The sequence below is a fragment of the Paramacrobiotus metropolitanus genome, unplaced genomic scaffold (assembly GCF_019649055.1).
Source record: "Paramacrobiotus metropolitanus isolate TYO unplaced genomic scaffold, Prichtersi_v1.0 Parri_scaffold0000099, whole genome shotgun sequence".
NCBI classification, from domain to species: domain Eukaryota; kingdom Metazoa; phylum Tardigrada; class Eutardigrada; order Parachela; family Macrobiotidae; genus Paramacrobiotus; species Paramacrobiotus metropolitanus.
Genome location: NW_026570319.1, coordinates 46,217 through 59,349, shown reverse-complemented (window position 1 = coordinate 59,349; position 13,133 = coordinate 46,217). Strand labels below are relative to the sequence as shown.

Here is a 13,133-nt window from a genome sequence, read left to right as displayed (position 1 = left end):
TCTAATACTGAGAACGTTCGGAAAATTAACATTCAGCAAAAGGAATTCATTTTGAATTCATCAGTTCAGGTTAGTGCGAGTATACAATTGATGACGTCCGCATACCGGATTAGCCAGTGTATATTTCCTGGGATTTTGGGTTCAAAATTAGACAGAAGCGGCAAGCATTACGTCTTGCATATCCGTGTAGCAGTGCTCAATACGTAGTACTAGCTGTGCATTTTTAGTCGAAACCTCAAAGGTCGGCTAAAGCATTCTTCGTGTAGGCTCGCTTATTCAGCCTGTCGTACGGTGTATTTTAAGCAGTTTTCGAATTCAACAAACTGTCGGAGTCAGGTGATTACGTGGTTAAACGGGATGGCTTTTGGCCAGTCAGGAAAATCAGTGCAGATAGGTTGCAGTACTCAGCTAGTGAGGGTGAATACGACACGAAATATAAATTCTCGCGTCGCATTCCCTTGGGTCTTATGTACAGAGCGGTTGGTATCGAACCTCCGGATGTTAAAAGTGCATATTGCAGTCAACAATGGGTTGACTGGGAAGACAAGAATACTTCGTTATTACGGGCACCCAGTTATTATGGGGCTTGGATGGATAACGAACGGTCTGTTCCCTCCCAATATGTTGATATGTCTGAGGAAGAATTTCAGTTAACAAAAGACTGGGCTGTTCAGAACATTGACGCGTACAAAGAGGAAGTCAGGGTCAAAAAGGAGATGAGTCAGAATAAGAATTTGCGTACTCGAATTACAGCAGTTGCGTCAGATAAGCATTTAAATGCTTCGGTAATTGTTGAAAATTCCGGGAAAAATAACGCGCCATTGGTAGACCTGGTGAGCAGTGCTACTGAAGGTGTTGAAAATACGACCTTGCCCCCTCCTAGTATTCAGGCAGTGTTTGAGTCAGTCGCAGTAACAGTAAATGCGGGTCCAGGCCAAATCGCTTTGGACAATGATAATGCAGCGTTAGCGCAAAATTCGCTCGATCGTAGTGCAGTGGCACATGATACGAGTATAACTGTCAGTGGCAATGCGTCCACTAATTCTGAAATTCTTTTTAATTTCAATAATATTACTCGTCGTAATGAATCGCCGTCGTCAGAATCTAGTTTAAATGATACTGCCTTTAATCACGGCAATCGGTCTTTATTGGATGATGATTTACCTGAAGGTGGCGGTGACATTTTGGGTCTGTGGCACCCGATGCAGCCAGAGTTGAGGCAGTTTGTTCAGGAAAAATATTTCGAGCCAATGCGGCGTGAGTTTGTAGAAGAAGTGAAGGCAGTCGAGGAAAGGCTTCGTGCCTCGCAGTCAGAGCAGGAAGTCAGAACTGTTACGAGAGAGTCGATAGGTACATTAATTCGGTGCACAAAAGGCTATATCGCCTTGTGCTTACAGCAGGTTAATTCTAGGGACGAAATTGACAGATTAAATCAGATCATCGAAAGAGAGAAAGTGAGTAAGGAAAACATGCAGAATGAAGTCGATTATGTAAAGAATGACTTGAATAATGTCAGGCAGTATAGGGACAATGACCAGGCCTTGTTGAGGCAGTGTCAGAATGAGTGTAGTAAGTTGAGGAAACAGGTTAAGGAACTTGAAGACGATAACGTTGATTTTGCGAAAACGATTCAGAAAAATCAGGAACTGGAAGTCGCTCTAAATCAAGTGTGCTCACAGTTCGATAATTTGAAGCAGGTTCACGGAAATTTGGTACAGTCCAAGCAGGTAACTTCGTATGCAGCGCATAAAGATACGGAGAAAAAGCTCTCCTTGGAAATTGAGCAGTCAAAAGTAAATTGTCAGGCAGAGAAAAATGCTAAAATAGTCGCAGAAAGGGATTTAAAAGCAGCCTTGGACAGAGAGCGTAAGCTAAATGCGTCGTTTGTTTGTTTGTTTGTTTGTTTAATCAGCTTAACGTCTACAACAATCAGGTAAACGCCTGCACGAGGTTGCAGACAAACGTTCAAGATCAGCTGCCACAAAAAATGACAGCCCCTTTCAAAAATTCTTCCAGCTATCGTAATCACAATGCACAGTAAACAAAGTTATTTCAGTATGTAACATAAAACGAAGGATATCACAATAGTCAACAAGATCAATCAGTACACCCATTCTCGCACGAAAACGTTGGAGGGCCAAAGTTCAGGTCGTAGGATTTTATCAGCATCGTCTTTGAATATTCCAATCCGCGCAAACGTCGCAGTGCGCTTGTCTCCACGTGGGGGAACAAAAACACTTACGAATCTGGTAGAAATTCCTTCGCTGTTCAGCTGATTGGCGATGAAATTGTTGTATGCTTTCACACTGGTGAAATTTGAATTTTCAAGGCGAGGAATACCTTTCACGCAAAAATCAGCATGTGGTTTTCGCTTACACTGCAGGGTCTTGCTCAATTCATTGCGAGGTTCCACGTCAGCACCGTTGTAGATCTGACATCCACGAATAGATTTTGGCAACCGCTTAGTAGCAACGACATGTGCATACGAAGCATGGGTTGGCGGAGATGACATAGGCGAAGGGTTCGATCGGGTTTCAATGCCAGCTGGCATAAACTCAGGACATTTCATCGCACCAAGCCGCGGCACTTCAACTTTTCGAGGTTTCCACAGTGCCCCTTTTTCTCCATCGTCTTCCTCTTCTCATCCAGAAGTTCCCAATTTCCCGGAGCGTATCCAGTTTTCATCAACAACACGCGCAACAAGAGGGTCCGAGATCACATCATCGCTGTCGTATCCCCGCGCAGGGTCTCACCGCCAGTGGCGAGTCCACATTCTATCACGAAAACTCGTTCACATAGCTCTTGCACTCCGTTCTTTAATTCAGCGATATCATTAGACGACAAAAGGTTCTCCTTAGGAGGCTCCACGGCAAGACTTGGCAAGGTTGTGAAGGGAGTGAATTTCAGCTGGTTCTTGATGGCCACATTTTCGACAGTCAATTCTTCGATTTTCGATTCCAGGCACTTTACATGGTTAACAAATTTCTTAAGTTCGGGTATAAATTTTTCCCAATTAACTTTTGAGCCAGAAAAGTCAAAAGAAAAGTCGCAATCAGTCATGTTTCCAAAATATTCAAAATATTCCAAAAAGTGCGAAGTGGTGACGAGTCGTGTCAAGAGAAAGACAAACTGTTCAAGTCAACTGGATTGAGAATTGACGGAAAGGACTCGGAAATTTGCGATTTAATGGAGCGTAATGAACGGCTGAGACAGGAGCTTAAAGAAGCCAAAGCGGGTAACAAAGAAGCAACGTTCGAAAAGGAATGGGCGTTCCAGAAGGAAATACCAGTAGGTACGGGTAACGCATTTTTTAGTCGGCCGCCGGCCCAAGATAATTTTTCGTATTTGTCGTTGAGTCAGTCGCTAGGCTTTATGCCAGTAAATTCAGGTATTCCGTCGGCAGTTAATGGAAGTAGTGGTAGCACTCAAGTTTGCGGGGGTGTAGCAGCACCAGTTGGCCGTATTAGGGAAGCAGTGGTGCGTGAGCCACGCTCAGCGCAGCCGCCTATGCATAGTGCAGTGCATGCAGAGCCATCGCACTACGATATTCAGCAAGGTAATAGCATATCAGTTAACAGTGGCATTACAGCTGGCAAACATTCAGGTCAGGTTCCGTTTATTGTAAGTACTGGGTCACAGCAAGTTTGCGGGGGTGTATTGCATCCCGACGCACCTGTTGTTCAAGCAGTTCCTCAGGAAGTTAGGCAGTCAGTGTATAATCAAAATGTACACCAGGCAGTGCCGCCGCAAAACGTAGTACAGTGCCACCAACCCGGTATGTACGCGCAGCAGCAACAGCCGTTTGGTAATTTGAACGAAGAATTTTTACCTCCCCCACCAGACGATATTGTCATGCATGATGGCAGTGTCGATCGTCACAGTCCCGCGCGATCGTTGCATGGTGATGCACCGGCAGCACCAGCAATTGACCCTAACATTCGTTTTATTATGGAATCGCAGAACAAGGCGTTAGTTGAAATGGCGAAAGCTTTTGCAGTAAGAAGTGACAGAAGTAGTGGGCCAAGTAGGTCAGATACTTTTTTGCGATTGCAGCCGTATGAAGGCACTAAGAAGTCAGGTCCGATAGATCAGTGGCTCACCAGTGTCGACATGTGCATTTTGTCTAATAACTGGGATGACGAGAAAACTTGTAGAGCAGTGGCAGCGTCTTTGCGCAGTAATGCTGCAGCGTGGTTTAAAAAGCTTTTTGATGAAAATCCAGATGAGAGTTGGGAAGACTTTTTCCGTCCGAAATTACTGAAACATTTTAATTTAGCCGTAACTTCAGCAGATATGCGTCGTGAAATGAATGCTCGTATTTTCCGACACGACGATACGGTAGATACTTATACAGATAGTTTTTGTCGTTGGTTTGAAGAACTGAAATTACCTGAGGATGAGCGTGTGACTGCTCTCTTGGACGGTCTTAAAGCGAACAGGGAGAGCTGGTTCATGCAGTTGTATCCGCAGAACATTAAGACAGTCGATGATATGGTAGAGCGGTTACAGAAATTGGAGAAGATGCAGGCGTCCCTTGAAAGTGAAAAACGTAACAGTGGTAATTTTATCCCTCAGAAAAGTTTTGAATTTCGGAATTCGAATAATCGCGGTAATTTCAATAATAATAACCGTGGTAGCTATCAGAAGCAGTATAATAACTCAGGGAAATGGAATAATGTGCAACCCGTGCAGCACGGTGTGCCCATGTTCTACGATCAACAACCTCAGATGTTAGCTGGTGGACAGCCAGTGCCGGTCCCAGTGAACGTGAATGTTGGCATGCCACAAAATGGTAATGGTCAGCCTAACGGTAATTTCAGTAATAATGGAAATTTTAATAATAATGGTCAAAATTTTAATCGCGGTAATAACAATTTTAATCGTAATGGCAATTTTGGAAATAATGGCGGCTTTAATAATCAGCAGCAATTTAACGGTAATGTTCAGCAAAATGCTCAGCAGTTTAATGAAGATCAGATTCAGAGAGGAAGATGGCGTTTGGATAATGGCAGGGAAATTTGTTACAAGTGCGATAACTTGCACCCGGCACTGACTTGTGATCGGCCATTAGCCTGTCCCAGATTGCACGAACCTACGGCAGATATGTTAAGGCAGTTTGGTGCACAGGTTAATTTGCTTGAGTTTAAGGCGTACATTGAACATTATGCTCTGAGTACGAGTACTGTAGTTGACGTTAGTCAATATCCGGTAACGAATGAGGTCTGTCTGTTGCCCACTCTCGATGCACAAGCATTATACACGACGTTGACGTTCTTGGGTAAAAAGGTAAAAGTAATGATAGATACTGGTTCCAGTATCTCTATCATTCCTAACAAGTTGGCTAAGGAAATGGATTTATACATTTTCCAATGCCCGGATCGCATGAAAGGGTTGTTAGTGGAAGGAGCGTACGGTTCACGAGTGGTCGAGCCACTTTGTGCATTACTTAGTGTTTCGTCATTCGGTAATAGCTATGAACATGCTTGCTTAGTCAGTCCCGCCCTTGATCGAGATCATATTGTTCTCGGTATGGACTTTTTGTCGACCAAACCATTGATTTTTGATTTTAATGCGATGTCCTTGCGTCCTTCGCGCAGAGATCCTACGGTAAGAACCAATATGTTTTATCGTACCACACATAAAATGTCAGATGTTATTCGCGCTCACAAGTTTGATCCTCTCCTTCATCCACGTGCGAGAATTGGTCCTTCTTTGCCAGCGCTTATGCGCACAGAACGTATTGGAATTTGTAAAGAAGCGGAATTGGTGCCGTACAAAATGGTACATAGTGCTTTAGCACAGGACGCGCCTCAAGTTTTCGCTATGCAGTTTCGTTCCGCGGTAAAACAGTGGCCAGCCAAGCAGTATCCAGTGCAGACGCAGAATGTTCCACATTCTTCTACGGTAAGTCAGGCAGGAGTCGAACCCGGTTCTCAGTCAAGTTTGCGGGGGTATTCCCAACCAGCGACGGTGATGCACATGTCAGTACAAACCGATGGCGTAAGTGAAAATGTAAGTAAGCAAGTTTACGGAGATGTATCTAACGCTGTAACAGCGATACAACCGCTGTGTGAGCAGCTATTGGTTGAAATTCGTGAAAAGTTGAAAAAACTGGAAAGTATTGAGGAACAGTTTTTAAATGATATTCAGTATGTTGCAAGTTTACGGCAGCGAAATGGGTGTTCGGTGGAAGACGATGTTTCGGATGCAGTAGCACAGCAAGTTTGCGGGGGTGTATCTCAGTCAGCCGCCCAGCAGAGAGAAGTTACGAATGATATGCCGATAGATCGTAGTGCAGTGGATCCTAAGTCTGTCGATATGCGTGAACGCCTTGAGAGGTTGAAAGGTAATGATGAAGAACAGGTAGTTACGGTTTCCGGGAGTGAGCCAGTCCACTAAGATAATGTGGAAAGTACAGTAAGTGCTCGGGAACAGTGTATTAAAGCGTGTAAAGCACCGGAAGTGTGTAAGCCACCGTCGGGTGGAAGTTTGTAGTGATTACCGGTAATCACTGATTAACAGGCTGTTTAATGATGCGGTGTTGAGATGGAAATTCTAATGAAATTCAATTGAGTTTCCCCGTCTTACGTGACGGCAATTAATTTGCTAACGTGTGATTTTATGAATTAAAGTTGTGAGCCTTGTGGCAGTGTGTGATTGTGTTTGTGTATGACCTTTCCTCATCCCGTGCATTACCACCAGCACAGAACAGTCGTATTGGTCTCGAGGGCCGCTTTCCAGCAAACCTCGTTGAGAGACTTGAGAGTCTCGTTTTATGGCGCTCCTGGGTCTTCATGGGTTCGCGGAAGTCCCGCAAGCGTTCGCCGTTGTCTTCATCTGAATCTGATTCCTCTGGAGTATCGGACTCACGTCCTCCATCCCGTCCGCCTGTGAAGAAAGCAGCAGAAGACAGTCGTCCCGTGAAAGTTCAGTCTACACGGAAACCTGAGCTGCAGAAATCGTCTGTCGATAAACCTGCTGTCAAGCCTAGCTCGTCCAAGCCTTCCCCTTCACTCGAGTCTGTCATCGTCCCGAAACCTGTGGAGAAGCCGTACAGGATTCATAAGCTTCCCGCCAAGGAGTCCGAAAAGCGCTCTGCCTCAGTCGTGCCCGTAGAGAAGACGGAAAAGAAGAAGAAAACTGACGAGTCCGGAACCAGTTCCTCGTCATCAACAGCACGCAAGTCTACAGGTACAGTGATTAAATCACTGTTAATTTACCGTTTATCGTGGAAAAACTCGCATAATTGTGGACGTATTGCTACCGGACAGTTTCCAGCATAATTTTAACCAGTGTAAAATTACCTATTTATTACTCTCATCGTTAATTTTCTGGTGACCTTGAAATTACGATTCTATAAAATCTGCTTGTTCCTTGCTGAGATAAGCACTTTCGTAAATTTGAAAGGTCATTTCCGTGTTTGTCGGATATTTCCCGACTGCGTACCTGGATTCTGTCTGGGTCGCAGTCTCAGAACAATAACCTGTCACGTACAGGAAATTACCGTCTCGCGTTAAATTGATTGGCGCAAGCCACAATTGAGCTGTACAACAATACAGCAAAATTCCCGTTTGCGTTTCAATTACCAACAGTGATATTACCGCACTCGCATACCAGCGTATGCTATTAATTACCACTAATTACCGCTAATTACCGCATAATGGCTACTAAAGCTGAAGTGATTGAACAGCTGAATGCTACGCAAGATTCAGTGAAGCAGCTCAAGAAGCTGTGTGAGGTCTTGCGTATGCGTCCCGGTACTACCAAGGACGTTATGAAAAGCGATATCGCTGATCACCTCATTGCTCAGAAAATTACCCTCGCAAGCGTCGTTGAACGCCTGCCGAAGGATCCCGAACCTTTGTCCGATAATTCCCGTAGAATTGCGGATACTACCTCAAAGTCGACCGATGCAGCAAAAGCTGCCGAAGCTTCCCAGAAACAACCGGTTAACACCGATGTTCGGTCCACTGCGGATCCGGACAATCGGGCCGGTGGCAGTAAGGCTGCTGATTCTCGTACAGTTACCAATACAAGTACCGATACGAATGCGAGTACCGAACGCGATCCCGCAAATGAAGATATTGAAGCGATCAGTGATTCACAGACCCAAAAGTCCCGAACAGAATCTGAGTACCGTACCTTTTTGGGCACGCTAAACGATAATGAAAAGCGAGTCCTGGATAATATTCTTTTATTGCATGAAGAAACTGTCCGTCGGGATATCGAAAGCGAACGCAAGCAGATGCTTGATCGCATCGATCATCTCGAACGTGACCGAAATTCCGTCTCAATGTCCCAGCTTGTTGAAGCTTTATCGAAGATGAGTACTAATTCCCAGTCATCATCAACTACCGTTGATTCTCACAAAGTCTCCGTGAAAGATTTCGGTATTCAGAAATTCGCGAACAAGTCCGAACTGATTATTACCGATTTCTTCCGGCAATATGACCGTGCTACCAACAGTCTAGGTTGGTCAACATCAAAGAAGATTCTATTGTTACCTGCATACCTTGAAGATTCCCCTCGTAAATTCTTTGAGTCTATGTGGGAAGCGAATCAGAATACCGACTACGATGGATGGAAGTCCATCTTGGTCAAACGATACTTACCTGCTGATTACAAGCTCAATAAGCAAATCGAGTTGTCCCAGAAGACATTTAGACCTGGTCAAGATGTTGATACATTCTTTGACGAATTACAGGTCCTGTTCGACGAAGTAAACCCCTTAATGTCCGAAGACGACAAGATCGCAGAAATTACCCGAGCATTCATGAATATACCCGAGTACCGCAAGTTACTGGCAGTCACTGATGCCAAGTCAGTTGACAAGATGCGATCAGTGCTGACCAAAATTGCGAACATTGATAAGACCGATACTCCCGTGGTTCAGAATGTTACCTGTGATAATGCTGAAGTGAATTTCATGAAGAATAATTCCCAGTCGAATTACCGTGGCAGAAGCCGTTCTCGTGATAACCGTGATCGGAACTGTGAACGTTCTGATAGTTCGAAGTACCGTGATTACCGACGTGACCGCAGTCGCAGTTACGATCGTAATTACCGGAGTAACCGAACTTATGCCCGGCAGTTCCGTGATAACCTGTTCCGTGATCGCAGAGATACCCGTGACTATGACCGTAACCGTGATCGTTCTCGTGAGAGGTCCCGTGACCGGGACCGATCGCGAAGTTCGGATCGTTATCCTACCCGCCGAAAGTCTAATTCCCGTGAACGTCGTGATGCACCTGTGACTGAATGGAGATTCCCTCGAAACGAACTTGATTTCGAAAGCTACCGACTACGGTCTGGTAAGCTGTTCTGTCCCGTGTGTCTCGATTACCGTCATACCTTTAAGCAATGTACCAAAGCGAAACCACAGGACCTTGAGCACGTTGAGCCGAAGTGTCCTCGTGGTGTGCTGTACCGTGTTCAGAAAGAATACGATGACTTCATCCGTGACAATTATACCCCTGATTTTTGGGAGTCCCGTGAGGGAAAAGCCTAATGCCACATCAGAAAGGAGGTCAATGTGGCAGATATTACCGAAAGCCTCCCTACCGTTATGACAAGTGCCGACATTTTAAGTATGGTGGTCAATTTCCTAACAGAAGTACCAATCAGAATGTCGATGTGAATGATTTCTCAGTCAGATTTTCAGATAATTACGTGAATACCGTTAAAAGTGACCCTAATAAAACCCCGTTTCGTTCTTTTGGGATGCCTGATATTGTGAAACCAGTGTATGCACCAGCAATCATCAATAACCAAAAGGTCATCGTGTTAGTTGACACCGGTGCTAGCTGTTCCATTATCAGCGAGCACACAGCTTCGAAATTGCGTTTGCAATTTCGAAGGTGTGATTCCAAAGCTCCCAAATTGAACTTCACTACTATTTCCCAAACCTTTCAAAAGGATGAAATGTACCAATCTGATATTACCGTTGAACTGAATGGCAGAATAATTCCCCATAAAGCTTATATTATCTGTAACTCTCCGAGAGAATTTGTGATCCTTGGAAATGATTTCTGCAAAGCATCTGGCGTTTGGATACATCCCAAAACCGATCGCTTATGCTTTGAAGGAGACCTGAAACCTGAAACTTCTAAGAAGATTCAGATTAATAGTACTATCATTTCTGACCTGCAAGATTTGCATTACTCTCAGAAGAGTTTTGTACCTAATTACCTCTTGAGGCAAGTGTACAGTACCGGTAATAAAGCTGTCTTAAATCCCATTCCTGAAAACCAAGTTCCTACTACCGTAAATACCGCAGTTGTTAATGTACCAAGTGAAGACAAGACTGTGTCAGTTGAAGTTTCTAAAACAGATGCTGTGCAGTCTCCTTCCACTCCAGTTGATACTACAGTACCTACTGAAGGAATTGTCAATGAACCTGAGGCTATAATCAATCACATTGGTCTGAGATGGGAGAAAACGAATATTCTTATTCAGAATACCATCATAATTCCCAAGAAATCCGGAATTAAACTCATGATTGATTTACCAGACAATTACAGTAGTCCTGTGTTGTTAACTCCCAATAAGAACCTAATGTTGAATCACCTGGTATCAGTCGGCAATTGTCTTGCTACCTCAGTTAATGGCAAAGCAGAGATATTAATTACCAACTTCTCGCAGCGTAAAGTCCGTATTAAAAAGAACGTTAACGTTTGTACCTGTGAGAAAGTTGATGATCTTGCCGACATCAACGTGGTTGAAGTAGAATTAAATTCTACTGTAACTACCACTGAAAATGACCCGAAGACCAGTGATTCCAACCTAACCGACGAAGAATTCAAAGAACACATTACCAAGATGAAGTTTAATCCTAAATTACCAAATTCTGATCATCAGAAGCTAATTAACATGTTTCTGAAACATAAGAAGGTGTTTCCTTCTAAATCTCGTAAACTTGGTGAATTTTCCGAGGTTGTCCATGAAATTGATACCGCAGACAACAAACCTGTTAAGAAAACACCTTGGCGGACTTCCTACGCTCAGAGAATGACCATTAACGAACAAGTGGATGAAATGTTGCGTGATGGCATAATTCGTGAGTCGAAGTCACCTTGGTCGTTCCCCGTTGTCCTGGTCAATAAGAAAGATCCTACTGACAAACCTCGATTTTGTGTAGATTTCCGTGCGTTAAATAAACTGACTAATCGTCCCATGTGGCCTTTACTACGAGTGGAAGATGCGATTAGTAGTTTTGGAAAGTCCCAATTTTATACTTCCCTCGACTTTAACAGTGGATTTTGGCAAATCCGTGTTAAAGATACTGATATTCCCAAGTGCTCATTCGTGACCATGGATGGCCAGTACGAATTCGTTCGTATGCCATTTGGTCTGAATGGAGCTACAGCTACCTTCCAGCGTGCAATCGATTCCATCCTACACCACCTTAAGTGGAAAGGTGTAGTGTGTTATATTGATGATGTTCTTATCGGTGGGCATACCTTTGAAGAGCATTTAAATTTACTCGATCAAGTTTTGACCGCCGTGTCAAAAGCTGGATTCACGATTAGTCCCAAGAAGTGTGAAATTGCTTTCAACCAGATAAAATTCCTCGGATTTATCCTGAGTAACGACGGAATCAAACCAGATCCGTCTAAGGTTGAAGCAATTCAGAATTTTGCGATTCCTACAACACCGAAAGAAATAAAATCCTTTATCGGCGCTTTAACTTATTACCTTGCATTCATTAATAATTTCTCCACGATTGCATTTCCCCTAATTCAGTTGACCAAGCAAAATGTTGCTTTTCAGTGGACGAAAGCCTGTAATACCGCTTTTCAGAAGCTGAAAGAATGCCTTATTACCGCTCCGATATTAAAACCATTCAATCCCACGCTAGAGACGCAGATTAAGACCTCTGGTGTTGGTGTGGGCGTAATTGCTGAACAAATGCATCCCGATGGATGGCATGTGGTCGCATATGGTTCGAAAATGCTTGACAAGCATCAGAAGAACTATAGTACCACTGAGAAAGAATGTTACGCTATCGTTTGGTTCGTTAAAAAGTATAAACACTACCTTACCGGAAAGAAATTTAAAATAATTACCGATCATAATGCCTTAAGGTACCTAATGCGTCTCAAAGAACCTGAAGGTCGTCTGAACCGATGGGCCTTATCCTTACAGCAGTATGACTTTGAGATTGAGTACCGTAAGGGCCGTTTGCATGCCGATGCAGACTTATTAAGCCGTAATCCCTTCGAAAAGTCCGAAAAAAACGAAGATGACTGCGAAATTCCCTTATATGCCATTAATACCTATATTCACTTTGAGATTAAAAATACCGAATTGCTCATACGTGAGCAAATGACCGACGCATTCTGTCAGAAAATTGTTACCATATTGAGTGATCCAGAAAAATACGTTAAATTACGGAAAGCGTACCAGAAACGTATCGACACATTCCGAATTGTCGATAAAGTTCTCTATAAAGTACGTTCGCGTCATGGTAAAAATACCTTGTTAATTGTGTTACCGAAGACGTTACGTGCAGACATCCTTTATGCATGTCATGACTGTCCGATGGCAGGACATGTTGGTTATCATCGTACATTCGAGAAAATGCATAACCGCTACTTCTTCCCTAGGATGACCAAATATATCGAAACCTACTGTGAGAGCTGTCACTTGTGTAAAAAGCGCAATGCCATGAATATTGCTCCTACCGGGTACATGCAGAAATTACGTACTCATAAGCTACTTGAGTCGTAGTCTCTAGATCACCTTGGGCCCTTCCATGTAAAAGATGGATACCAATACCTGCTTGTAGCTGTTGAGAATTTTTCCCGTTATGCGATTGCAGTTCCCGTTAGGACTACCAGTGCGATTGAGATAGCACAGGTTGTTCTTACAGAAATTATCCTTAAATTCGGTCCCCCTAAATACCTTACTTCAGACCGTGGAACTGGATTTACCAGTCATATTATCGCAGCGATCAATAAGCTGATCGGTATACAACACCGTTTTACCACAGCTTATCACCCTCAGTCTAATACCCGTGCTGAGAGAATGATGCGATTTATCGGTGAAAAACTGACCATGTATATTAACCAGAAACAAGATAACTGGGTTGAATACGCTAAATTTATCATTTATGCGTATAATACGACTCAGCA

The 13,133-nt window shown here is 43.6% G+C and overlaps 1 protein-coding gene across 1 annotated transcript; it reads left to right on the top strand.

Annotated features, from left to right (window-relative positions):
• The first annotated feature begins 7,660 nt into the window (after positions 1-7,660).
• LOC129597016 (uncharacterized) lies at positions 7,661-9,508 on the top strand. Its single transcript, XM_055494433.1, has one exon. The coding sequence runs from the start codon at positions 7,661-7,663 to the stop codon at positions 9,506-9,508; it is 1,848 nt and encodes a 615-aa protein (XP_055350408.1).
• Positions 9,509-13,133: the final 3,625 nt, after the last annotated feature.